Genomic DNA, 25,529 nt, shown 5'->3' with positions numbered 1-25,529 from the left:
AAGAAAAATGAAATGTCAACAGTTTAACAAGTGTGTCATAATATAAATTGGATAACGGGTAGATGTCTTTATGAATTATACAGTTCAACAACATACATCACAGAATCATATTTGTGATTAAATATCCACAGATATTTTAAAAATCGACGGATTTCTCCTTTATATCGTGCTTCTTTTTCGGTACGACACCGTTTCCCCTCCGACGCTTAAAGGAACCTTTCTTTTTGTTCCGGCCTCACTGGAGCAAACATGGCGGCAGAGGGAGACGTCGATTTGGACCTGGAAGCCGACGAAAACTGTACGGGAAAACCGGCAGAAAAGCCTCGGAAACATGACAGCGGAGCCGCAGACTTGGAGAGAGTCACGGACTACGCGGAGGAGAAGGAAATCTCCAGCTCTGACTTAGAAACGGTGAGTGCTCCGGGCTAACGTTAGCCGGGAAACATGCGGCCACTGCTGGCCATACTGTCGGCACTTCATCATCAAACTTAGTCATGTGTGCAGCGTCACATGTACTTTGTCTTATAAGAAATGTTAGCTGTTTAGCTAGAGTTCTGCTTGATTACAGGATGCTAAAATGGCATTAGCAGTTGCTTTGCAATTGTTCAGCTAATGAAGAATTCGGTGGCTAAGTGCCTCAGAGCTAGCTAAAGCTACTTTCCCCTTTGCTTCATTAACCATACTTGCCATAGACCATAGCATTGAACCAAAAAAAAAAAAAAAAAGGCTGGGTCTTTAACGTTACCAGTACAAGGACGGAATAGACCAGAACAATGTAATAATAATAATAATAATAATAATAATAATACAGCATTTATTAATTGACGCAAAAAATAAACAATTCAAACCACTGCTGGAATAGCATAAAAAAACGAAAAACGTCAACTAAATATTAGAATTAAAAACAGGGGTTAAAGTGTGTCGTGTTATTATTAATAGAAAGTTATTTCTGTGCACTGTTCTCTAAAATAATCCAAATGTATCATTTTTTTTTAATGGTGACAAGGTGTCAAGTGGGGCCATGCTGATCTTTACATAAAATAATAATACATCTGTGGATTCTGCATCTTTACTGTCTGGTAGAAGTGAATTTTGAGTGGTATATTTCAGTGTTTAGATGGCCCTTTGTAGTTTGAGGAGGGATAAGGAATGAAAAAGAAATGTATTTCAGATTTTCAAAGTTACCAGGTCAGAAAAAAATATGATTTTACTTTAATGAGGATAAGTAACCTTCTTTGGGCTTTAAGTATAAAAGTCTAACTGTGGTCAAATGTAGGTTACAAATGAATCCCTTGTTTAACATATGTTTTATTAAATACACCTATAGGAACTTCTGTGTGTTGTAACAGCATTCATATTCGAAACAAGGTGAAAACAACATAATATGGAGAACAACGTTTTCTTCCTTTCAGGCAATGTCCGTGATCGGAGACAGAAGGTCACGAGAACAGAAAGCCAAACAAGAGAGGTAAGATAAATGTTGACCCTGCCGGTCTTTACATGTGGGCTGAACATGTCTATTAGGGTTGCGCCATATTAACAAAATATAATATTGCGATATTGATTATAAATATTGGGATATTGCATCAAAATAGATTCGTAACAAATAAAATGCAAGGTTTATTTCAACTGACTGTCATATTGTACTGGTCCAACATGAAATAAATAACGACTAGGGGCGTAAGAAAAAATCTTTGCAATTTGCAATACTGTATTGATTTTTTGATAGATAGATAGATAGATAGATAGATAGATAGATAGATTTTTAGATAGATAGATAGATAGATAGATAGATAGATAGATAGATAGATAGATACAGTGGGGGAAATAAGTATTTGACCCCTTGCTGATTTGCAGGTTTGCCCACTTACAAAGAATGCAAAAATCTACAATTTTAATCATATGTACATTCTAACAGTGAAAGACAGAATCCCAAAGAAAATTCCAGAAAATCACATCATATGAATTTATTAAAATTGATAACCATCTGATGAGGAAAAACAAGTATTTGACCCCCTGGACAAACAGCATGTTAATATTTTGTAGAAAAGCCATTATTGGCCAGCACAGATGTCAAACGGTTTTTATAGTTGGTGACAAGGTTTGTGCACATTTCGGCAGGGATGTTGGCCCACCTCCCTGCAGACAGCCTCCAAATCATTCAGGTTCCGAGGTTGTCGCCTGGCAACTCAATTTTAAGCTCCCTCCAAAGATTTTCAATCGATTCAGGTCTGGAGACTGGCTAGGCCACTCCAGAACCTTGATGTGTTCTTCTTCAGCCACTCTTTTTGTTGCTTTGGCCGTGTGCTTAGGGTCGTTGTCGTGCTGAAACACCCATCCTCGACCCATCTTCAGCTCTCTCACTGAGGGAAGGAGATGTCGGTCCAGAATTCCACGATACATGGCCCCGTCCATCCTCCCCTCAATACGATGGAGTTGTCCCGTCCCCTTGGCTGAAAAGCACCCCCAAAGCATGATGTTGCCACCACCATGCTTGACGGTGGGGATGGTGTTCTTTGGGTTGTACTCTGTGTTCTTTGCCCTCCAAACACGACGAGTTGAGGCCAAAAAGTTCTATTTTGGTCCCATCTGACCACATCACCTTCTTCCAGGCCTCGTCTGAGTCGTCCAGGTGGTGAATGGCGAACTTCATGCGGGCCTGTACATGTTTCTTCTTGAGCAGGGGGACCTTGCGTGCGCTGCAGGATTTCAATCCATGACGGCGTAGTGTGTTACCAACCGTTTCTTTTGTAACTGTGGTCCCAGCTGCCTTCAGTTGATTCATCAGTTCCCCCCTTGTGGTTTTGGGATGATTCCTCACCGTTCGCATGATCAGGGACACCCCACGAGGCAAGATCTTGTGTGGAGGCCCAGACCGAGGGAGGTTGGCGGTGGTGTGGTGCTTCTTCCATTTCCTGATAACTGCACCAACAGTTGATCTTTTCTCTCCAAGTTGCTTTCCGATTCTCTTGTAGCCCATCCCAGCCTTGTGCAGATCAACAATCTTGTCCCTGATGTCCGTAGAAAGCTCTTTGGTCTTGCCCATGGTGGTGATGTTGGATGCTGGTTGTTTGGGTGTTGACAGGTGTCTTGTATACAGGTAACGAGGTGAGGCAGGTGTATTTGATGTAGATAATTGGTTCGGATTGGGGCTGTGTCTTAAAGAAAGACTAACTGGCTTGTAGGAGCCAGAATACTTGCTGTTTGTCCAGGGGGTCAAATACTTGTTTTTCCTCATCAGATGGTTATCAATTTTAATAAATTCATATGATGTGATTTTCTGGAATTTTCTTTGGGATTCTGTCTTTCACTGTTAGAATGTACATATGATTACAATTGTAGATTTTTGCATTCTTTGTAAGTGGGCAAACCTGCAAAATCAGCAAGGGGTCAAATACTTATTTCCCCCACTGTAGATAGTGTCTAGTGCCCTTGCCTAGCAGTGCCTGACTCTTTGCTAGAAGCTAACAATGTAGCTATGGCTGAACTTTGGCCTACTTTAGCATATCAACATTAGCTCACTAAGAATCTGGGAACCACAATCCCAAACTGGCAGTTTGATTTTCTGTGTACTGAATTGTTTACCTAAAGTAAACTTCTTTGACTTTTCTGAACATGTTATTTTATAAATATTAGTTTTTCTAAAATTATACTTCTTATACTAAAAATCGCAATAAATTGCATTACGCACAGTATCGAACTATATTGCAATATATTGAATCGTGACCCATGTATCGTATCGCCAGATTCTTGCCAATACACAGCCCTAATAAGGACACTGTCTACAGAACAGGATGTGTTTTACTGGTGGTACAGTATAAAATAAATAAAGAGAACAGGACACAACTTTCCTTTTGCTTCTATGATTCGTTCCATTTAGTTGTCTCTATTTCTTCACTTACACCACGTGTCAAACTCAAGGCCCATGGGCCAAATCCGTCCCCTCACAGATTATGATCGTCTTTGTCACTTTTTTTTTATGATGGCTGAGGAACTTTTTCCTGACTTCTGTAGGACTTTATTGCGACCAAACTATAACTGCGAAGACTATATGACCTATGCAATAATACAGTCAAATATATTTGACTTTTTCGATTAAATAAAAGCATGTCGGTAAACTAAATATGTCTGGCCCTTGATGTGATTCTTATTTTCCAGTGTGGCCCTTAGTGAAATTGAGTTTGACACCCCTGACTTACGCTATCACTCTGTCAAAATATGCACACACACGGTACGCTCCATAAGGGTTTGTCACGTAGCAGACCTGTGCGCTGACGTGTACTAACGTGCAAGTGGCACGGTAACTGGCCAATGAAATGACGATCATTAGAGTTTCAAGCTCTAAATCAAACACAACTAAGCCACGTGGCCAACGGACGGGACGCAGCGCTCCAGGAAATAAACAAAATATTGCATACTTATGACACTTTTGATATAACATTGCACAATTTGACATTGCGATAACATTGAGTTGATATATCATGCACCCCTAATGTCTATAACCGTAGCATCAGCTCCTTGCTTCTTTCTTTTGGATAGGACATGCATCTTGTAATTACCCAGCACAGAATGAGAAGGGAAATAACATTTGTAATGAGCAGGTTGAGGGAGTTTCTCCAGATTAAAGTCTCATACCGTCCTGGAATGCACTCTGGACTTTAATGTACTCTGTTGTAGGGCTTCTTGATTATGGGGGGAAAAAAATCATAATCTTGAAATCCAGATTATTGGGCACGATGACTCATTGTCTTTGGGAAAGATGTTGCATTTATGGCAGTCAAAAAATTGTGAAACCGCAAAAACACCTTGAACTGTGCAATTTCCTTTTTAATACTTTCCACGTAATATGCAAAAATAATTGTTTTTCTCGATTACTGTTTTCGTAATCATTAGAAGCCAAAATCACGATAACCTTTTTGATTGCACAGCCCTACTCTGTGGATTGTTCTCACTGTGTGTTGTTTTGCTTTCAGAGAAAAAGAGTTGGCCAAAGTCACCATCAAGAAAGAGGATGTGGAACTAATTGTAAGTAGTTTTTTTTTTTTTGCTCAATCACTTTGGGATGTTTTCTTCTTCTATTCTGTTCAGGTGATGTTAAAGACACATCTGTTTTACATGACAAAGTATGTGGACACTGGAACATTGGGAGCATGCCAGTGTTCCAACAGCCCTAAGTTCCCACATTTCTAAGAATATATTTTTTCACTGAAACTTAGGGCCTATGTTTTTTTTTTCCCCAAAATTAGGCACACTGTTCCCACATCCCCTTAACCTTAAAAAAAGTCACCACTCTTTGTGAAACTTTACCTTGCAGAACACCGTAGTTGCAATTCTACCGCTGTGGTTATTGTGACTTTGGTGTTTATAAAACTAAAATAACTAACCAATCAAGGCTGACTCACTGAAATAGCTTATTGGGACACTTGATGGAATTGAGCCATTGTTAAGGTTATCAATTTCAGCTGTGCTTTTCCTGCTATGACAAGTCACAATGTCTGCGGTGAAAACGTCTATTGGACCGAGGGGGCCCCAAAAATGAATAGAGTGCAGTCAAATTAAACCTGAGTGTTTTGAGTGTAACTGCATCCCACTTGTAGATGTTGCAATTGTCCTTTATCTTTTTATTTCTAGTCAATTTAAGCATTTCATGTCTTAGTTTAAGGTTTAATGATTCCTATTCTGTTAATGTTGCCGTGCAGATGTCAGAGATGGAGATTTCGAGGTCCGTGGCGGAGCGCAGTCTGAGGGAACACATGGGGAACGTGGTGGAGGCTCTGGTGGCTCTGACCAACTGAACAAACTGCATTCACACACTGAGACAATGAGACTGAACCCAGTGGTTAAACTCTTGTGGTGTAACCTTTACCCCCAAATCTTTCTTTTTTTAAATAAAAGTGACTAAAGTAGTTCTGCTTGTTTTGATGTCCGAGGTAAAGTTTTAAAATTGAAAATACAAGTTTTATTTAACACAAAGCAAGTTACAATAGCTGTACTTGCACAAAGCAAACGGTAATGCAGGAAATCAATACAAGAATCTGAATACTATTATTAAATTATAATAGCTGATTTGTACAAAATTACAACCCACTGCTTTCAAGACAAAAGGAGATTTTACTAATATTCCCCTGCATCTCCTCAAAATGCAGCAATCTTCACACTGTAGGAAATTTAAGCAATATTACAAGATCTCATGTTGAAATTATATGCTGCATATTAATGAATTGAAAACCAGCTGCATCTTAAGTAAGGTTTGAGGAGCCAACATTACATTTTAAATGGTGTTCCTGGTAGATAATCTAAATGATCAAGCAGTGGAATCCCCATTTATTTGCTGCTTTCCTTCCACAAAAAGTCCAGGAAAGAGACTCGGTGGGTTGCTGCTTGGTCTCGGACAGTCTCTTAAAGCTGCAGCGTCAGCCTGATCTTAAGTCTTCCTCTTCTTCACTGTGGGTCGGTCAAACACGTCCCTCACGCCTGCCGCCTTCTGCTTGAAGAACTTGCTGTTCTGAGCGCTCTCCTGGGCCCAGGCCGAGTCAAACGACGTGGTGTCCTGGTCCACCAGGTGGGTGTACTTGGTGCGTCCAGAGCGACCAAAGTTTTTGACCTTTTGAGAGGGAAAAACAAACCACAAAGAGTTGAATCAGAGATGTGAAATGACTTCGCCTTCATTCTAAAAGGAAAACAATGCATCCAGCTGGTAAATTTCCCCTAAACACGGAAAAATAGAATATGAAAGGTGCATCCTTTTTCATGAGTTTAGTTGTGAATATCCAAATATATATATAAACAAGTGGGTACGAAATATTTTATTATTCAAATAACTGCAAATTTAAGGGGGAGAATCGAGAATTTAAGAGGTTAATGGCAGGAAAGAAAGTGTTAATACATGTTTCGATGGACAAACTATTTTAAAGGCACCCCACCATTATACAGTAAACATGATATAATTAAGTTGAGCTATAATAGGTATAGCATACAGTGTAACGGGTGAAGTAGGAGTAAAAAGCAGCTGACCTGCATGACTTTGGGTAAGATGGTTTTGTTGAAGTGGTCCTCCAGAGTAGGCGCGCTGAAATCTCTCTTGTACACGTCCTCCTCCTCGTCCTGGAACACAAATCCCGTTTACAGTTACAGAACCGCTGAGCAACCTGAACCTGCCACAGCTCACCATTCACTGGAACACCAAATTTAACGTATGACACTTTACAGGTGTCTTCTGGTGGAGAAACTACATAATGGAAATGGTTTCCAAATTCCAAACTTATCTCTAGCATTTCTGTACTGCAACTTGTTGCCACTTATTGACAAACATAAGCACAGGTATGTGTTATTATGACATTGTATCGTATCCAATGTTTACCTTTTAAAAAGTACATTACTAAAACCAGGCCAAATTGGTCTATTGGGAAAAGTGTAACAAGTTCTTCACATTATTAAAAGAAAATCCAATCTGTGTCTTTTAGAGGCGTATCCTGACCAAGATAGAAGGGCGTGCTAGAACTTAAAAGTTGCATGTAACACATACAATAAAACAGAGAATAATGAAGAATCAACAATACAAGTAAGATCAGAAGGAAAATGGTGAATTAGTAAATACCAAGTAACGTACAATCATATTGCAGAAATTTAAAGTTCAGACATCAGAAAAGCAGCCCTACACTCCCTTAAAGCTAAAGTGCGTAGTTTCCGTTTCTGCCGCCATGAGGAATTCTAAGTAATGTCAACAACACTGTAGCTAGTAGCCAAGGAGGACACGGAGGATTAAAAGAACATGATGGACTATTCAGAAGAGGTCATTATCTTCACTTGAGTTTCTGTGCGCGAAAGTCACCGGACGCCAGAATCTTCTGAACACAGTCCTACTGAGAAATCCAGAGAGAGTTGTGTGGAGCTGATAGTCTTCATTAGCTTTGTAGCAACTCATTTGGCAACGGCTGGAATGTAACAGACGTTAATTAATATCAAAAACGTGCGCACTAATAGCCTGTGTACACACGTACATGGTTATTTTGAAAAACAGAGACATTTCCCTTCGTTTACACGCAAACGGAGAATTCCCCTCAGAAAACGATTCTAAAAACGTCCGGCCAGAGTGGAGATTTTGGAAAACTGTTTGCACGTAAACAGACAAAAGGAGGTTTAGGCAGCCGAGGAAGAGAAGAGAGAGGAAGTGATTTGTTGCTGTTGTTGCTATTTTCGGGATTCTGATTGGCTAACGTGGGCTTGAGCTTCTCGTTACACTGTCACCTACAGGTTTGGCGTGCTCTTGACGGCATATGTAAACAAACACTTTTCTGAAAACTGACAGCTGCGCACGATATTTTTGAAAACGGAGAGGTTGAAAAAAAGCTGGCCATGTGTGAACGTAGCATAAAGCTTTAATGGCTGCATTGTGTTTAAAAGTCGAGATTAACCTGAATAATGGTCAGACCCAGCGGCATTTATGGAAATAATTCACCTCCGTATTGACTTACCATGAAGAAGGCTCCTCTGTGGTAGTACTTTTGGAGGAACTTGTATTTGCCTTTGCTGGCTTTGTTGGTGACTTGTTTCCCGCTGTTGCGGAGCTCAGCCCGGCGCTCCTCCTCCGTCAGGTTGTGGAATCTCTCGATTTCAGCCTTCTCCTTCTCCATGCTGAGGACAACACACCACTCGTTAGGATATGGCAAGCTCCTTTCATCAAAGTACTCACATCTGCGTTTACTCACACTTCTCGGGCCTCTCTGTCCCTCTTGATGCGTTTGAGCTCTCGGACTTTCCAGCCTTCGTATTCCTCCTCCTCGTTCTCTCCGTCGGTGTCCAGAGCGTCCAGGGCGGCCAGTGTGCGCCGGTTCTCCTCAAACTCCTTCTTAGCCTCCTCCTCCACAATCTTGAGGGTGTAGCGCCGTCGCTCCTCCGCCTGTTTCTTGGCCTCGGCCTCCAGCTCTCTCTGCTTCTGCTCCTCCGCTTCGCGCTCCGCCACTGTGACTCGGTCCTTCCTGCGGCGCAGACAGACAAGAGATACAGATTAAACATCCGATGAAGTCAAGAATGACATTCCCTGGTGTTGTTTTTTTAAATCCATTGTTATATGCTACACATAAGTGAATAACTTGTATTGGTCAACACCTATTTGTGTGTAGGGATGTAATGGGATGAAAATGTAACGTCACGGTTATAGTGACCAAAATTATCACGGTTTTCGGCATTATCGCAGTATTTTTAAAAGTGTGTTCAATATGTTCAGAAAGCACTGATAGGCCCTACACAAGCTGAAATTGTTTCAAAAGGTTTAACAGTGTTTATTATATTACAAAAATATAGGCAAAACCTTATCAATAGTGCAATTTTTAACATCAAAGGAACAATGGTTCAGGAGATTTGACATATTGCCGCTTTTAGCAGCAACTTTCCCCCGCACATTCTGCAGACAGGATAACTATCTTCAATCAACTGTCCTTCGGCATTCTTATAATAACCAAAATATGCCCATGCTTCAGACTTAGTCTGTACGCTAAGTAGGCGACGCAGTGCGCCTGCGCGGCAACTTCAGGAGACTCTGAAGCTGGGAAGGATTAAACATACGGTTTCCACACCGTGGTAATCCACCGTGATAATAATGACATTTTTAAATGAAAACGGTAATTGTTATTGTGGTTTACCCTTACACCGGTAATAGTTACATCCCTATTTGTGTGTTCTTATTTCAAAATTGCCCAATCTCGTATGATGTCCAATTATTTTGCACTAAGCGATCTAGTGTAGGAGTAGTTTCGCATAGCACGACCTATTTCCACAGCGCTAGGTCAGCGATGGAGTATATCCTGTGATAGGCGGGGGGGAAAAAAAACAAACTCTCTGGCTCGTTGGTATTTTCCAAACCAATAACAACCGTCCTGAGCGGCGCTAAGCCCTGATAGTCAAGATTGAAAAAATGGGGAGAGACATCCGGCGCGTGAGAGACCCACCAGCACAGGAATAATTAATAACTACTAAAAATGTATTATCATTGCAATGTTTGGTCACCAATAAGGAAAAAGACAACAAAATCTAACCACAGCTACAGTGTCTACCTAACAGTTAATTGACAACATATATTTGTCTTACACAAAATCAGGTAATTCTTTTCTATATTTTGTTTTTAAACCGTGGTTTCAGTTCATACTTGCGGATGAAGACAGGTTTGAGCCGTGGCTCTGCTTCATCCTCGCTGTCTGTGTATTCTTCGTACTCCGACTCAGACTCAGACTCCGCCCCAGACTTCCCTTCCTCCTCCACCTCCAAAACCTCCATCTCCTCGTTCTTCCGTTCGGCGGCTCGCTGCCGCATCATCGCTCTTCTCCTCTCAATTTCCTGCGCAGAATCAGAAAGAAAAATTACCTATTAATATACCTATAAAAAAATATATATATATGAAAAAAACGCTGACGAAAAGTGACTGTGACAAGGATTACATTAACATTACGTTAAAATCAAACTGCACAGAGTGCCGCTTACCTCGTCGTCCACTTCTTCCTCTTCCTCCTCCTCTTCCTCGCTACTCTCCTCACGCTCCGGGTGCCACGTGCCTTCGTCAGAGTCCTCGCTGCTCTCGGCCACAACTTCAGGCTCTGCGATGTGTCGGTGTCTCGCAAGCCTGAGGACAAACAAACCGAAAGCAACGTGGTTACATTAGTCTATATCGACACCGTTTAATTAGTTTGGTCAGGGGCCGCCGAACATTTCGCCGGATGGCTCTCACCTTCCTCTTCCTTTGTGTTGGCGTTCTAACCTCCGGTGGATTTGTGAGGACTATGGTTAACTGCTCCTCAGATCTCTGCAGGGTAAATCCAGACAGCTAGCTAGACTATCGGTCCAATCGGAGTTTTCTGCTGCACGACTAAAACCGCCCACCCCAAGACGATTGTGATTGGTTTAAAGAAATGCCAATAAACAAGAGCAAGTTTTTCTCTCCCATCCCGGAATGCTGTGTGGACTAGCCAGACCCTTCTCCACAGCGCTGTGGCGGAAGGTCTGGCAATGCAAGACTAGGGTTGAATTAGCTCTTTCAGCACCACGACACTTCATGATCATTTCAGTCAACTCAAATAAAATGATGGGATACCTCTCCTCCACGTCCTCAGAGACACGGTTGAGCAAACGTTTGAGACGTGGGTCGGAGACATCCTCTTCCTCCAGCTCCGCCTCTGCCTCCGTTTCCTTTCCCTTCTTCACAAACTGGAAGTCCTCTTCTTCCTCATCGGACGACTCCATCGGCGCATAGTCAGGACGTTTACCTGACACATACCTCTTCACCTTCACCTTCTCCATGGAGAGCTCACCTGGGATATGCAGAGACAATCATGAGCTAAGTCCATCTAGGCTTTCCAACCCTTGATGCTGACGGTGTAGATGGTGGCTTGATTCTTACTTTTTTTTTATAAATAAAGATGCATTAATTAGGAGTAACTAAAAGAAAAAATACTAACTCAGTCAAGTTTATAATGCATTTTTGTTGAGACAAAGGTGATGATTCATTATTATTTAAATTGTTTTTTTTTCCTTTTAGGGATGCACCAATTAGGTTTTTAAAGCTGATACTACAACAATTGTGGCAATCAATTCATCGTTTATCACACACAAATGACAAAAGATATGCTGGCTCTAGGCCAAATCTGAGTATTTTCTAGGGGTAGGATCCTCCAACGATACGGCCAAGAGTATGTGGACACCCAAACAAGGCATGAATAGGTTAGTGTGTAGTTTATTTTGAACATGTAAAAGATGATAATACATTATTTTGTGTGTGTGTGTGTGTGTGTGTGTTATATACACACACACACACACATTATATGTTATATATAACATTATATATATATATATACACATATATATATATATATACATACACACACACACACATTATATATATATATATATATATATATATATATATATATATATATATATATATATATATATATACACACACACACACACACACACACACACACACATATATTATATATAACAGATAAATAAGAACATGTACATTCCAGCACAATCTGGTCCTACCCCCTTTCTCTATTTTTATCCTTTAGTTAAATAGAAAACTATTTGATGCTTCACTTATTCATACATGTTTCCATACACATACACCGTTCATCTACCTACCTACACTCACATAAACACATGCATACACATAGACAACATGTAACGGTTATGCATCTTGTTGCGAAAACAATGCGTATTAATATACTGCTGCAACCTGCGGGCATATGCTCCCACTTAACGTTAGTAACATTAGCTATTTTTTAGTGTCAGACAGTGGACGTAAGTTGTTGTTATTTGCGGTTATTGGTGAAGTTACACTAAGCTAGGCTAAGCTAGCTAGCTAAGCTAAGCTAACTTAGCACGCCGCTAGCCGCCTGCTAGCTGAAGGAAAAAACGTCTCACCTTTCTCATTCCGGACCGGCACGGCTCCGGCCGTGGACTGGATCGGAGGAAGCTTCATGTTGAGGGCATCACGACTAGACATGACTGCCTTATCGAGGGTATCAACTGAACAGGAGTAAAAATGTGTATTTTATTTGAGAGAAAAAATTGCTAGCTCGTTGCCAAACAGAAGCTACCCGACAGAAGAGCAAGCGGACAGGAAGTAGATTTGTTCCGACCATAGACTGTAAAAATAAGGTTCCGACATATATTTCCTTCCAATAAGAAATATACACTGAAGAACCCCAAACCACAACTTATTGTATTTTTAGACCACTCACGGAACGCAGATGACTATTTTCCATCAGTTACATTTATTTCCGAACTAAACATCAAGTGAAAGAGTTGATAACAGAAGATTACAGCTAAATTGAGATATTCTGCAAGTCAACAACACCGCTCTCTATTGGCGGTATCACAAATAGCAAATACAGAGATAGTTTTTATTTTTTTTTATTTCCACAATGTCAGAAAAAGAATCCGTTTACAGTAAAAAAAAAAAAAAAAAAAACTGGCTAACCGTGTGTGTGTTTCTGTGGCACTACTAATACTTACACTTCCGGAATAAAATATAATATCAATAACTTTCAAAATTTAAGTAGTTGGACATTTTTATTCCCAACGTTTGTACATTCTTTCCTTTGTATTTTTTTTTTTTTTTTTCTTTTGTTTTAAATATTTGTTCATGTATTCTATCCTATTTTTTCTTATTATTTCTTTATTATATATTCTGTATGTGTGCAGTGTGTCTGATATGTTTCTGCTGTAGCACTGAAATTTCCCAATTCGGGATCAATAAAAGTCTATTTTTTAATTTTTAATTTTATTTAACCAGGTAGGCCATTAAGAACAAGTTCTCATTTTTAACGGCGACCTGGCCAAGAAAAGCGTAAGCGTGCAAGACAACTTACAGTTCAATACAATTCAAGAATACACAATACAATAGGCTACATAAAGTACAAAATGGAGTGGGCAGAATACAATAGGCTACATAGAGTACAGAATTAATTATTATTATTATTCAACAAAAATGTAAAAAAAAAAAAAAGACCAAACCAATGTATATGAATATTATTTATTTCCATAATTTACAAATTCTAATGTATTTCATTTGTAATACGAGTGTTCTGCTCTCCACTGTGTTGTCAGAGCTGGAGCCCTCTCTGTCTGAACAGCTCCTCCAGCCTCGCCTCCAGAGCTGAGTTGGTTCCTTTCAGGCCTTTCACCACCTCACAGGCCCACACAAAATACTCCTGCACCCGCTCGGCTGTCCAACCTGACACACGCACGCACACGCACACACACACACACACACACACACACACACACACACACACACACACACACACACACACACACACACACACACACACACACACACACACACACACACACACACACACACACACACACACACAAAAAGGGAGAAGGTATGGGGACTAAGTACATTGTGAGGTATTGGTACTTGTGCATTTCCATTTTGTGAGAATTTACTAACAGTACTTCACTGGGAGGTGTTAACAGTTTCACTCTGCTCCATTTATCTGACAACTGTAGCTTCCCAGTGTCCTTGCAGATTACAGTTTTTGTTTTGCCTTTAGTAATAGTTAGACACGTTAACACATCTATGATTCAACTCTGAAAGAAACCCATTTCCCAAATGAGTACTTTTATGTGTATGACTTGGGTACACAGTATTGTGTGTACTCCTGCACTGTCATCTAAAAGGCCAAAAGGACTTTTTTTTTTTTTTAAAAGTCAACAAATCCATGAGATCAAAACCATCAATGAATTAATCCCACTTACAAGTATCGCCTGTGAAGCTTAAGCGTGATATACTGTAGGTGAAAATAGTTTCCCCCCAAATGCACTACGTCCTTGTGTTTGAGTAACAGTTGCTTAAAACTACAATGCCCAGCTGTTTAAGTAATATTATATATTAATTATTTAGCGTTTAAAAAAAAAAAAAATTACATTTTGGAGCTGTTTGAAAGATTTAAGTCTTCACTATAGGATTGTCTTGGTGCTGAGAGCCAGGGCAGGGAAGTCAAAAAGAACTAAGAGACGGACTGACACATTGTTGGTTTTGGTATTTTCATGGAATTTGTTGATAATAAGAAAAATATAGAAAATCATTAATGGTCATTTTGTATTATTTACTGCATTTTCCTATCTCTAGTTTAAATAAAAACAGCAGGGATATTGGATCGGTTTTGACTAGCTTACTATATTATACAAATACACATGCTGTTTACAATAAAGATATGGATGTGTCTATATCAAAAGAACTTGTATTTTTTCAGATAAGTTTAGTTTTTTGCAGCTACTTTTATACTTACAGTGTATTGCTGTTTACAAATCAGTTTTTTTTTTGTTTTTTTTGTTTTTTACATGTGTGTATTATGGTGTGTATACATGTACGTTTATGCACATGCATGTGTATCTGTATTTATACACCTTTTTTTTTAAATATACAAAACATATAGCTGTACATAGTAGTCAAATGTTTGTATTACCTTGTTTTTCTCTGTATATGTACTTAAGAGCAACACAAATCCGAAGTCAAATTCCCCCTATGTGCTGATTAGGATTCTACTATTTCAAATTTGTATTACATAGTGCATCCTTATTTAGGTTCTTGCAATTTTTGTACATAAATATGTGTATGTAGTGTATTTATTGTAATTTAACAACTTAAATCTGGCCCCTCCCACATGCGACTCAGTTACAGTAAAGATTAAGGACTGGGAGAGAGGGGTGCTTACCGGCAGGGGTGCAGCGGTTCAAGTCCCTCAGGTTGTACAGCTTATCAGCCAGTTTAACCAGTTTGGCTTGGCCACTGCAATGAGGCGCGTGTTCCACTTGCATGCGCTTTCTCTCATGTTTGGGCAGCGTTTTGTCATCCGTCACCTCCTGAACGATACGAGCTACGATCGGTCCAAACTTTGCCTCGATCTCTGCAGGAGTTGTGTCCGTGTCCTCCACTGTGTCATGAAGCAGAGCAGCCTGCAGGGGAGAAGATACACCGGCTCAGTAATACAAGAAAGACCGGAACTGACATTAGCGAACTGAGAACAACTCATAACATACTTGCAAAACCTCGATGTCTGTGATGCCTCCTTCATAGCTGAGGATTCTTGCTACTCCTTAAAAGTTCACACAGACAGCAGTGAGTATCAGAGAGAGGAAGTCAACAAGATGTCTTAATGGTGTGAACTGTAATTTACAATCCATACACAAATATCGACATTTATAAACAATATTGGAATCCATACATTTTTTATGTTTTTATTTATCCTAGCAGCTAACCTTATGTATGTTTTTTCCACTTCAATTTCACTGGGAGTCATAGGACAGTGTCTGACTGTCCCGGGACAGTCATGGAGTCACAGGACACTGTCTGTGAGTCACAGGACAGTGTACAGGACAGTGTCGGACTGTCCCGGGACAGTACTAACAGGACAGGACAGTTTTTGCTGCCACTGCCACTGCTCCAGTGGCCCTTGATTTCAAGCCTTCCTTGACCTGGATGACTGAGCACATTCACAGACATCTGTTCCACTGACTCTTTAGCATCATCCTCCACAAATGTTCTGCTTTTTCCTGTAAATATGTCATTTCACTTTAACTTAACTTCATATTTCACAAAGGCTTACTGAATACGTAACTGAAACACTTCTTTCATTAACACTTTTTAATCCTATCCTGAAGGCATTACAACAAAGATAAAGTTCTCCTACCGATGGGGTGATTAATGTACGGCGTTTCCTCTGGATCTTTACGTCGCTGGTTACGATGTTTCTCTGCGGCAAAATGAATAGTCTCCAACAATAAAACTGTGTTCAGCAGTGGTTTCCTAGCAGCTACTTGACCATGAAGGCCTGATTCGCGCAGTCTCCTCTTAACAGTTGTTCTAGAGATGTGTCTGCGGCTAGAACTCTGTGTGGTTACCACCTGGTCTCTAATCTGAGCTGTTGTTAACTTGCGATTTCTGAGCCTGGAGACTCGGATGAACTTATCCTCAGCAGCAGAGGTGATTCTTGGTCTTCCTTTCCTGGGGCGGTCCTCATGTGAGCCAGTTTCGTTGTAGCGCTTGACGGTTTTTGCGACTGCACTTGGGGACACATTCAAAGTTTTCGCAATTTTCCGGACTGACTGACCTTCAAGTGTTAAAGTAATGATGGCCACTCGTTTCTCTTTACTTAGCTGATTGGTTCTTGCCATAATATGAATTCTAACAGTTGTCCAATAGGGCTGTCGGCTGTGTATCAACCTGACTTCTGCACAACACAACTGACGGTCCCCTGTTTACATGTACATGGTTATTTTTACAAACTGAGACATTTCCCTTCAAACAGAGAATTCGCATTTGAAACCGAGTCTTTCTAAAAACTCCGGCCTGAGTGGAGATTTTTTAAATCTTCCGTTTGCACGTTTACATGTAAACTGAGACAAAAGAAGATTTTTAGGCAGCCGAGAGAGAGAAAGAGGAAGTGATTCGTTGTTGTTGCTATTTTCGGGATTCTGATTGGCTAACGTGGGCTTGAGCTTCTCGTTACACCGCCACCTACAGGTCTGGCGTGCTCTTGACTGCATTGACGGCATATATACACAGGTACGTGTAAACGAACACTTTTCAGAAAACAGAGGTTGAAATGTCCGTTTATGGAAAAAAAAAATAATAAAACCGGCCACGTGTAAACGTAGGGGAAAACATCCCACTAATTAACCCTGACAAGGCACACCTGTGAAGTGAAAGCTATTTCAGGTGACTAGCTACCTCATGAAGCTCATTGAGAGAACACCAAGGGTTTGACTGTTTCTATAAAAGACACTTTTACCAGTGTTTCCATAGTGATGGTTGGTATCGTACGGCACTGAACCCAGGATTTGCCATTTCTGGGAGACGTTCAGGCGACAAATTAATTTGTAGATAAGACTCCTCAATAATGCCTGGAAGGTACTGACCCTTGCATTACACAACAGGTCACTTGCAGTAGAGCAGTGGTTCCCAACCTGGGGTCCGGGCACCCCTCAGGGGGGCGACAAAGATCACAGAGGGGGGCGCAGGGCCGGATTGGGACTCATTTTCAGCCCTGGATTTTCATGCCTTAGATCGGCCCACTTTACTTCACGAATGACTATATTAAAAAAAATGTAATGAAATCCTTAGTATATAAGTCTGCAATAGCGCCCTGTTCTCTACATCCTTGTAATTCGGTGTATATTGTAAAATATCACTATTTCCAAGTGTTGCTTCACAATGTAGATTTATTAGAAAAGTTAACATCTTAACAACAACCCAATGATGTTGAACAATATCAGAATCTGTTTCTGTGCAAATAAATAATTACAGATTAAATAAAGAACAAGATACATTGTATTGCACTTGCTAATGACACCGTAATCTATTTTTTCCTTTGAATATTTCATACAACTTTCATAATGGGTCACAAGTAATATTTGGGCATAAAAATTGATTATATTGTAGCTAATCTGATCATGTTTGCTTGTTCACACACTGTGATACAACAGCTTACAGTAGATGTGCCATCCACACTGACAGCAGCTATCCCTAATGCACACTACTGGCTCTGCTTCTGACACTAAATCACATTTTATAAATTGTTATAATTCTCAGCACAAATCTCTCCGTTTTACAAAGCTTTCTGATCAAGTCAAGCCAGTGTCATTATGGTAGTGCCGAATCATCTGGCATCATTAATTATCCCAGGGCATTTTTCATATAGAGCAGGTCAACACCACACTTATTAATTCTTATAATATTCAGTCAATGATCAACCCTTCCTGCCCAAACTGGAGTTCTGGGCTCATATAGCTGCTCCTTGGTAACCTTACTGGCTCTTCATTGTCACTGTTAGCAGCAAACTGGACTAGTAGCTGCTGCTGCGGAGCAAAAGAACAAGTTTGATTCATAAACATAAACGCTGGTTTGAAGGCACTTCTCCTAACTAACTTAGCTTACCCGTATCAACGTCTTCATTTGGCGTTTTGCTAAAAATAGAAAAAGTTCATTTGGTGGCGTCACTTTCTAGAGCTCTCCTTTTTTTAAATTGACGCCTTTTCAGTGCCGTTTTCCGCTTTCTATTACCCGTTTAAAACAGCTTCTTTTTGCCCGCGGTGGCATCCTCCAACAAGCACCAGTGACTTGTGTATGATGACGTATTTTTATTTTTTTAGCAAGGTACTGCCGTCGGAGGACTCCAAACATAAATAGTCTTTGTCTGGTTTGAGATTGAGGTAAAAAAAAAAAAGTATTTGCACATGTTAAACAAATTATAATACACTAGAATATATAATGTATAAAAAAGTCTGTATGAAAACTATATACATTTGTTCTCGCTTAAAATTGTAGGCAGGCTACAGCTCTTAACCTGGGACCCTTGCTGTCATCAGGTCAGCTGCTAGCTGCTATCATCCTTGTTTTTCCTGCCGCCACGGCATCACTATTTTACGAATGAAACATGGCGGAGAAACGTACAAGTGCTGTATCTCGAGACTTTTAAAACTTAGTCCATAACAGACCAGTATACAAAGGAGCGCAATATGCTTTAAACAGACTAATTTCGACATCATCCGTGCTCATGTGGAATTTTCTTACCAGCATGTTAGCTTGGGTATATAATGGGTACCCTATGTAATAATTCAACAAAAATGTAAAAAAAAAAAAAAAAAAAAAAAAAAAAACCAAACCAATGTATATGAATATTATTTATTTCCATAATTTACAAATTCTAATGTATTTCATTTGTAATATGAGTGTTCTGCTCTCCACTGTGTTGTCAGAGCTGGAGCCCTCTCTGTCTGAACAGCTCCTCCAGCCTCGCCTCCAGAGCTGAGTTGGTTCCTTTCAGGCCTTTCACCACCTCACAGGCCCACACAAAATACTCCTGCACCCGCTCGGCTGTCCAACCTGACACACGCACGCACGCACACACGCACGCACACACACACACACACACGCACACACACACACACACACACACACACACACACACACGCACACACACACACTCAGACAAAGGGAGAAGGTATGGGGACTAAGTACATTGTGAGGTATTGGTACTTGTGCATTTCCATTTTGTGAGAATTTACTAACAGTACTTCACTGGGAGGTGTTAACAGTTTCACTCTGCTCCATTTATCTGACAACTGTAGCTTCCAGAGAGTACAGGTTTTGTTTTGTTTTATTGTCCGTAGAAGTAATAGTAATGTAATACACGTTAACACATCTATGATTCAACTCTCTGAAAGAAACCCATTTCCCAAATGAGTACTTTTATTTGTATGACTTGGGTACACAGTATTGTGTGTACTCCTGCACTGTCATCTTAAGGCCAAAAGGACTTTTTTCTTAAAAATCAACAAATCCATGAGATCAAAACCATCAATGAATTAATCCCACTTACAAGTATCGCCTGTGAAGCTTAAGCGTGATATAGGTGAAAATAGTTTCCCCCCAAATGCACTACATCCTTGTGTTTGAGTAACAGTTGCTTAAAACTACAATGCCCAGCTGTTTAAGTAATATTATATATTAATTATTTAGCGTTTTAAAAAAAAAAATTACATTTTGGAGCTGTTTGAAAGATTTAAGTCTTCACTATAGGATTGTCTTGGTGCTGAGAGCCAGGGCAGGGAAGTCAAAAAGAACTAAGAGACGGACTGACACATTGTTGGTTTTGGTATTTTCATGGAATTTGTTGATAATAAGAAACATATAGAAAATCATTAATGGTCATTTTGTATTATTTACTGCATTTTCCTATCTCTAGTTTAAATAAAAACAGCAGGGATATTGGATCCCTTGCTTAAAACTACAATGCCCAACTTCCCGTTTCAGTAATATTATATATTAATGATTTAGCATTTAGCTGAGAGCCAGGGCTGGGAAGGCAAAAAGAACTAAGAGACGGACTAACACGTTGTTGGTTTTGGTATTTTCATGGAATTTGTTGATAATAAGAAAAATATAGAAAATAATTAATTTTGTATTTTTTACTGCATTTTCCTATCTCTAGTTTACATAAAAACAGCAGGGGTATTGGATCGGTTTTGACTAGCTTACTATATTATACAAATACTGTTTACAAGTTTTTACATTTACATGTCATTTAGCTGATGCTTTCATCATTAACAACTTAAATCTGGCCCCTCCCACATGCGACTCAGTTACAGTAAAGATTAAGGACTGGGAGAGAGGGGTGCTTACCGGCAGGGGTGCAGCGGTTCAAGTCCCTCAGGTTGTACAGCTTATCAGCCAGTTTAACCAGTTTGGCTTGGCCACTGCAATGAGGCGCGTGTTCCACTTGCATGCGCTTTATCTCATGTTTGGGCAGAGTTTTGTCATCCGTCACCTCCTGAACGATACGAGCTACGATCGGTCCAAACTTTGCCTCGATCTCTGCAGGAGTTGTGTCCGTGTCCTCCACTGTGTCATGAAGCAGAGCAGCCTGCAGGGGAGAAGATACACCGGCTCAGTAATACAAGAAAGACCGGAACTGACATTAGCGAACTGAGAACAACTCATAACATACTTGCAAAACCTCGATGTCTGTGATGCCTCCTTCATAGCTGAGGATTCTTGCTACTCCTTAAAAGTACACACAGACAGCAGTGAGTATCAGAGAGAGGAAGTCAACAAGATGTCTTAATGGTGTGAACTGTAATTTACAATCCATACACAAATATCGACATTTATAAACAATATTGGAATCCATACATTTTTTATGTTTTTATTTATCCTAGCAGCTAACCTTATGTATGTTTTTTCCACTTCAATTTCACTGGGAGTCATAGGACAGTGTCTGACTGTCCCGGGACAGTCATGGACTCACAGGACAGTGTCTGGGAGTCACAGGACAGTGTACAGGACAGTGTCGGACTGTCCCGGGACAGTACTAACAGGACAGGACTGTTTTTGCTGCCACTGCTCCAGTGGCCCTTGATTTCAAGCCTTCCTTGACCTGGATGACTGAGCACATTCACAGACATCTGTTCCACTGACTCTTTAGCATCATCCTCCACAAATGTTCAGCTTTTTCCTGCAAATATGTCATTTCACTTTAACTTAACTTCATATTTCACAAAGGCTTATTGAATACGTAACTGAAACACTTCTTTCATTAACACTTTTAATCCTACCTATCATGAAGGCATCACAACAAAGAGAAAGTCCTCCTACCGATGGGGTGATTAATGTACGGCGTTTCCTCTGGATCTTTACGTCGCTGGTAACGATGTTTCTCTGCGGCAAAATGAATAGTCTCCAACAATAAAACTGTGTCTGAATTCATGGTGGAAAAATAACAACGTCGCTCCTCCAACCAACAGTCAGAAATGATACGCAGATTAACTTCCTGCTGTATCATGTGTCCTGCCTCTTGAAGACAAACGCCAGGTACGTACAACCGCCGCCGACTTGAGCTTCTAAAGATACCGGAAGTCATTCATTTTCAATGGAAGCTGGCTTCTCTCAGCTGCATGGTAGGCTGCTAGAAAAGGGAATCATTTTGGGACATCGTGGGAACTTCTCAAATATAAAATTAGAGGCGTCTGCTCGGGTTATGGCAAGTTATTGGCACAAAAAAAGAAAAATGTAACATACACGCTAATCAACAATATTAACAAACTTACTGAAAAAGAGCCTTTGAGTCAAGAAGATAGCCTAATAATACATTATTAGACTTACAAAACCAACTAGACATTTTATATGAGAACAAAGCAAAAGGAGCTTTTATAAGGTCACGTAGGAATTGGATGGAACAGGGTGAGAAAAACAGTAGATATTTCTTTAACATGGAAAAAAGAAGAAATGGATCAATTCTATAAAAAACTTGACATTGGGGAAAAGATTAGCAATGACAGTAAAGAGATATACAAACTTTATAAGTGCTTTTTATGAAAAACTTTACTCAAGAGATATTAATCTCAAAGATCCAAAGGATATCTTTAGCTTGATTAACTCACCTAACTGTGTGGATGCAGAATATAATAAAATCTGCTGTCAGGACATAACTCTTGAGGAGATTATATGGGGAATAACTCAATTAAAGAACAATAAATCTCCAGGCTGTGATGGTCTGACCTCTGAGATGTATAAATGTTTCTCCGAGTCTCTAGGTACATTTCTTTTAGCTGTCTTCAAAGAATCTCTTGACAGAGGGGAGCTTCCTGCTTCTCTGAGGCAAGGTGTCATAACCCAAAACCACACAAAGACCCTCTTTTAATTGAAAATTGGCGTCCCATTACATTGCTAAATAATGACTATAAGATTCTAGCATCTATCTTAGCAAAACGTCTCAAATCTAAATTACACACTTTAATTGATGAATGCCAATCTGGTTTCATGAAAAATCGTCACATAGCCAACAACATTCGCCTAGTTTTAAATCTGATTGAATACAAAGACTTTCTAGATGATGAACACCTTATTTTATTCTTAGACTTTCAAAAAGCCTTTGACACAGTAAGCCAAATTTATTTTTGACACCTTAAACTTTTTTAATTTTGGTAAGAATTTTATTAATGCTGTAAAAACTCTTCACATGGGGGGAAACAGTTGTATTAAATTGGCTAATGGAACCTCACCCAGATTTTACAAAAACAAAGGTATCCGCCAAGGCTGTCCCACCTCGCCTCTTCTATTTTTGATTGTAGCTCAAATTCTATGTGATTTAATTCACAAAAGTTAATTCAAAGGAATTACATTGAATGAAAGAGAAATAAAAATTTCACAGCTGGCCGATGACACAACCCTGTTTCTAAAAACTGAATCCCAAATAGGAGATGCACTAAATGTTGTAAACCAATTTTCTGAAAGCTCAGGCTTGAATCTAAATCTTTCAAAATGTGAGCTGTTTTCTCTTAAAAATAAACATTTGGGTCAAATACGTGGCATAAATATAAATAATTTAGTAACTTATCTTGGAATAAAAATCAGTCATAACCACAAGTTGATGACAGAGAGTAATATATCTCTACTACACGACTCTATTAACAAAAAGTTTGATTCTTGGCTTGCAAGAGATTCATCTATGTATGGCAGGGTTCTTCTTTCTAAAGCAGGTCTCTCACGAGCAGCATATTTATTTACTTCAATTGAAATACCTAAGCTACAATGTGCCAATCTAGATAAACTATTATATAACTTTATATGGAGAAAGAAGCCACATAAAATTAGGAAAAACATCTTGACTAATAAAATTGAGGAGGGGGGTTTATCGGTAATTGATTTCTCACTTTTCAATGAGAAACTAAAATTCAACTGGATTAAAAGATTTTTGGAAAAATCCAAACAGTTTGTGGAACATTGTGCCAAATGTTATCTTCGAAAAACTTGGTAAAATCACATTCTTGCTTCAATGCCCATACTCCATTAACAGACTGCCAGTTAAATTGTCAAACTTCCATAAACAGGCTCTAACTTGTTGGTCTCTTCTATACAAACACAATTTCTCCCCTCATAAATGTTTTATCTGGAACAACATGAACATCATATATAGGAACAAGACACTCTTTATAGAAAACTGGTTTAAACATGATATTCTACTGGTACCCCAATTATTAAATAACTCAAATCACATTTTATCTTATGACAACTTCACCCATAAATTTAATTTCCATCCTCCAAGAAAAGAATTTGATATTGTAACCAGAGCTATACCCCATGGGATCATCACCCTGCTTAGAGATAAGACAGATCTGGATCAATTTAATATATTTCTCTCCAGCAATATTTCAATAAATGGTCTATCTTTTCTAGACAGAAAAGTCAACAACAAAGTGATACAAAAACTTCTATGTGCAAAATCTATCTCTGCCTCCAGATACAAATGGGCCCCCTTATATGAAAATATTAACTGGAATAGAGCATGGAGTAACCCACATAGGTTTTTAATTACAAACAAAGTAAAAGAAATATAATTTAAAATTCTTCACCTTTTTTTACCCCTGTAACAAGATTATCTCTAAATTTATCCCTACCGTAGACGAAAAATGCAGCTTTTGCTTTATGGAAACAGAAACAATAGACCATTTATTCTATAGCTGTTCACATAGCTCTTCTCTGTGGAATGATATACAAGGTTTCATTAATGGACAACTTGGCTCAAACATACATTTATCTAATTTTGATATCTTGTTTTACTTTTCTGACTCCAACTCCTCTGTACAATATATAGTCAACTTAATAATTTTGCTTGGAAAATTCTTTGTTCATAAATCGAAATTTATGAAAAATAAACCTCTTTTCAAAGTCTTTAAACTTGACTTAAAAAATTATATAGATTGTATTTCTGGATTAGAGGGTAAATCAGCATCAAAATGTATGCAATGCTTATCTGATTTAACTTTATAATTAATTTAACTGATATTTAATGTCTGATACTCTGGCTATGTACCTTTTTGTTATTATTTTATTCTTTTTTTATTCTTTTTCTTTCTTATGTTTCTTATTTTTGATGAAAACATGTTCTGTAACGAAATTAATTGTGTACTACAAGTTCAATCTATTTGTTTTGACAAATTGTAACATTGGTTATTGTATAAAATTGTAAAAAAATTAAAAAAATCTGTCGGCGTCGCGTTTTGAGCATCAATCAGAAAGTTGAACTTTGGTCAACTTTATGGTAATGAGCTATGACGCGGTTCAGCGGCAAACGGCAGCAACCAATAGGAATATAGACGTCCTTCTCGCTGGCTGATTCTGGAGAAACACACGATGTAAACTTTCGTTCCTACCAAGACATTAGTTCCATGAAAATGGAGGAAAACCTCATAATCGCCGTTGCTGGGTTCCCCTATCATTTATGATATGACGTTGTTTGCGTATAGGGACCAGTTAACGTGCCGTCACATGGTCTCTAAACAGTCCGCTCACGGTGAAGTCCTGCACGGGTCAACAGCTGGCGGCTGCTCGCTCTGCCTGCATTCTGCTGCGGTTCAGCGGCTAACGAGCGAGCTAACTGCTAAAAGACACCGCTGCGACCAACAAACAATACAAATACTGTCGTTTATATATGTAATTTATAGGTTTCTAGTGTCAGTGTATTGGC

At 39.3% G+C, this 25,529-nt stretch overlaps 4 protein-coding genes across 4 annotated transcripts; 1 reads left to right on the top strand and 3 right to left on the bottom strand.

Moving 5' to 3' along the window:
• The first annotated feature begins 187 nt into the window (after window positions 1-187).
• hypk (huntingtin interacting protein K) lies at window positions 188-5,907 on the top strand. The gene is made up of 4 exons (XM_028584971.1): window positions 188-411; window positions 1,413-1,468; window positions 4,974-5,025; window positions 5,700-5,907. Exons 1-4 carry the CDS (start codon window positions 250-252, stop codon window positions 5,793-5,795), a joined length of 366 nt encoding a protein of 121 aa, XP_028440772.1. The 5' UTR covers window positions 188-249; the 3' UTR covers window positions 5,796-5,907.
• A 24-nt stretch (window positions 5,908-5,931) lies between these two features.
• On the bottom strand, window positions 5,932-12,622 carry mfap1 (microfibril associated protein 1). The gene is made up of 8 exons (XM_028584957.1): window positions 12,415-12,622; window positions 11,084-11,300; window positions 10,477-10,615; window positions 10,145-10,332; window positions 8,709-8,978; window positions 8,475-8,634; window positions 7,015-7,104; window positions 5,932-6,604 (listed from the first exon to the last, which is right to left on the bottom strand). The coding sequence occupies exons 1-8, from the start codon at window positions 12,494-12,496 to the stop codon at window positions 6,425-6,427; spliced, it is 1,326 nt and encodes a 441-aa protein (XP_028440758.1). The 5' UTR covers window positions 12,497-12,622; the 3' UTR covers window positions 5,932-6,424.
• Window positions 12,623-13,512: 890 nt separating this feature from the next.
• LOC114555205 (guanosine-3',5'-bis(diphosphate) 3'-pyrophosphohydrolase MESH1-like) lies at window positions 13,513-16,773 on the bottom strand. The gene is made up of 5 exons (XM_028577478.1): window positions 16,766-16,773; window positions 16,194-16,372; window positions 15,544-15,599; window positions 15,219-15,459; window positions 13,513-13,729 (listed from the first exon to the last, which is right to left on the bottom strand). Exons 1-5 carry the CDS (start codon window positions 16,771-16,773, stop codon window positions 13,599-13,601), a joined length of 615 nt encoding a protein of 204 aa, XP_028433279.1. The 3' UTR covers window positions 13,513-13,598.
• Window positions 16,774-19,167: 2,394 nt separating this feature from the next.
• Window positions 19,168-21,926, bottom strand: LOC114561276 (guanosine-3',5'-bis(diphosphate) 3'-pyrophosphohydrolase MESH1-like). Its single transcript, XM_028587188.1, has 4 exons — window positions 21,659-21,926; window positions 21,012-21,067; window positions 20,687-20,927; window positions 19,168-19,387 (listed from the first exon to the last, which is right to left on the bottom strand). Exons 1-4 carry the CDS (start codon window positions 21,921-21,923, stop codon window positions 19,257-19,259), a joined length of 693 nt encoding a protein of 230 aa, XP_028442989.1. The 5' UTR covers window positions 21,924-21,926; the 3' UTR covers window positions 19,168-19,256.
• Between the last annotated feature and the right edge of the window lie 3,603 nt (window positions 21,927-25,529).

The sequence above is a fragment of the Perca flavescens genome, chromosome 1 (genome assembly GCF_004354835.1).
Source record: "Perca flavescens isolate YP-PL-M2 chromosome 1, PFLA_1.0, whole genome shotgun sequence".
Taxonomy (NCBI): Eukaryota; Metazoa; Chordata; class Actinopteri; order Perciformes; family Percidae; genus Perca; species Perca flavescens.
Note: the sequence above shows the minus strand (reverse complement) of the source record. Positions and strands in the feature narration are given on the sequence as shown.

What these genes read in the sequence shown, in the direction of transcription:
- mfap1 (XM_028584957.1), bottom strand. Translation starts at nt 12,496, where the DNA reads ATGTCTAGTCGTGATGCCCTCAACATGAAGCTTCCTCCGATCCAGTCC. An exon ending in GCCGGTCCGGAATGAGAAAG is followed by an intron (nt 11,301 to 12,414) that starts GTGAGACGTTTT and finishes TGCATATCCCAG; the next exon opens with GTGAGCTCTCCATGGAGAAG. An exon ending in TCTTACCCAAAGTCATGCAG is followed by an intron (nt 6,605 to 7,014) that starts GTCAGCTGCTTT and finishes CCCTCTCAAAAG; the next exon opens with GTCAAAAACTTTGGTCGCTC.
- LOC114555205 (XM_028577478.1), bottom strand. An exon ending in GTACATTAATCACCCCATCG is followed by an intron (nt 15,600 to 16,193) that starts GTAGGAGAACTT and finishes TGAACTTTTAAG; the next exon opens with GAGTAGCAAGAATCCTCAGC. An exon ending in GAACCGCTGCACCCCTGCCG is followed by an intron (nt 13,730 to 15,218) that starts GTAAGCACCCCT and finishes TGCGTGTGTCAG; the next exon opens with GTTGGACAGCCGAGCGGGTG.
- hypk (XM_028584971.1), top strand. Translation starts at nt 250, where the DNA reads ATGGCGGCAGAGGGAGACGTCGATTTGGACCTGGAAGCCGACGAAAAC. An exon ending in CCAGCTCTGACTTAGAAACG is followed by an intron (nt 412 to 1,412) that starts GTGAGTGCTCCG and finishes TCTTCCTTTCAG; the next exon opens with GCAATGTCCGTGATCGGAGA. An exon ending in CAGAAAGCCAAACAAGAGAG is followed by an intron (nt 1,469 to 4,973) that starts GTAAGATAAATG and finishes TTTTGCTTTCAG; the next exon opens with AGAAAAAGAGTTGGCCAAAG.
- LOC114561276 (XM_028587188.1), bottom strand. Translation starts at nt 21,923, where the DNA reads ATGACTTCCGGTATCTTTAGAAGCTCAAGTCGGCGGCGGTTGTACGTA. An exon ending in GTACATTAATCACCCCATCG is followed by an intron (nt 21,068 to 21,658) that starts GTAGGAGGACTT and finishes TGTACTTTTAAG; the next exon opens with GAGTAGCAAGAATCCTCAGC. An exon ending in GAACCGCTGCACCCCTGCCG is followed by an intron (nt 19,388 to 20,686) that starts GTAAGCACCCCT and finishes TGCGTGTGTCAG; the next exon opens with GTTGGACAGCCGAGCGGGTG.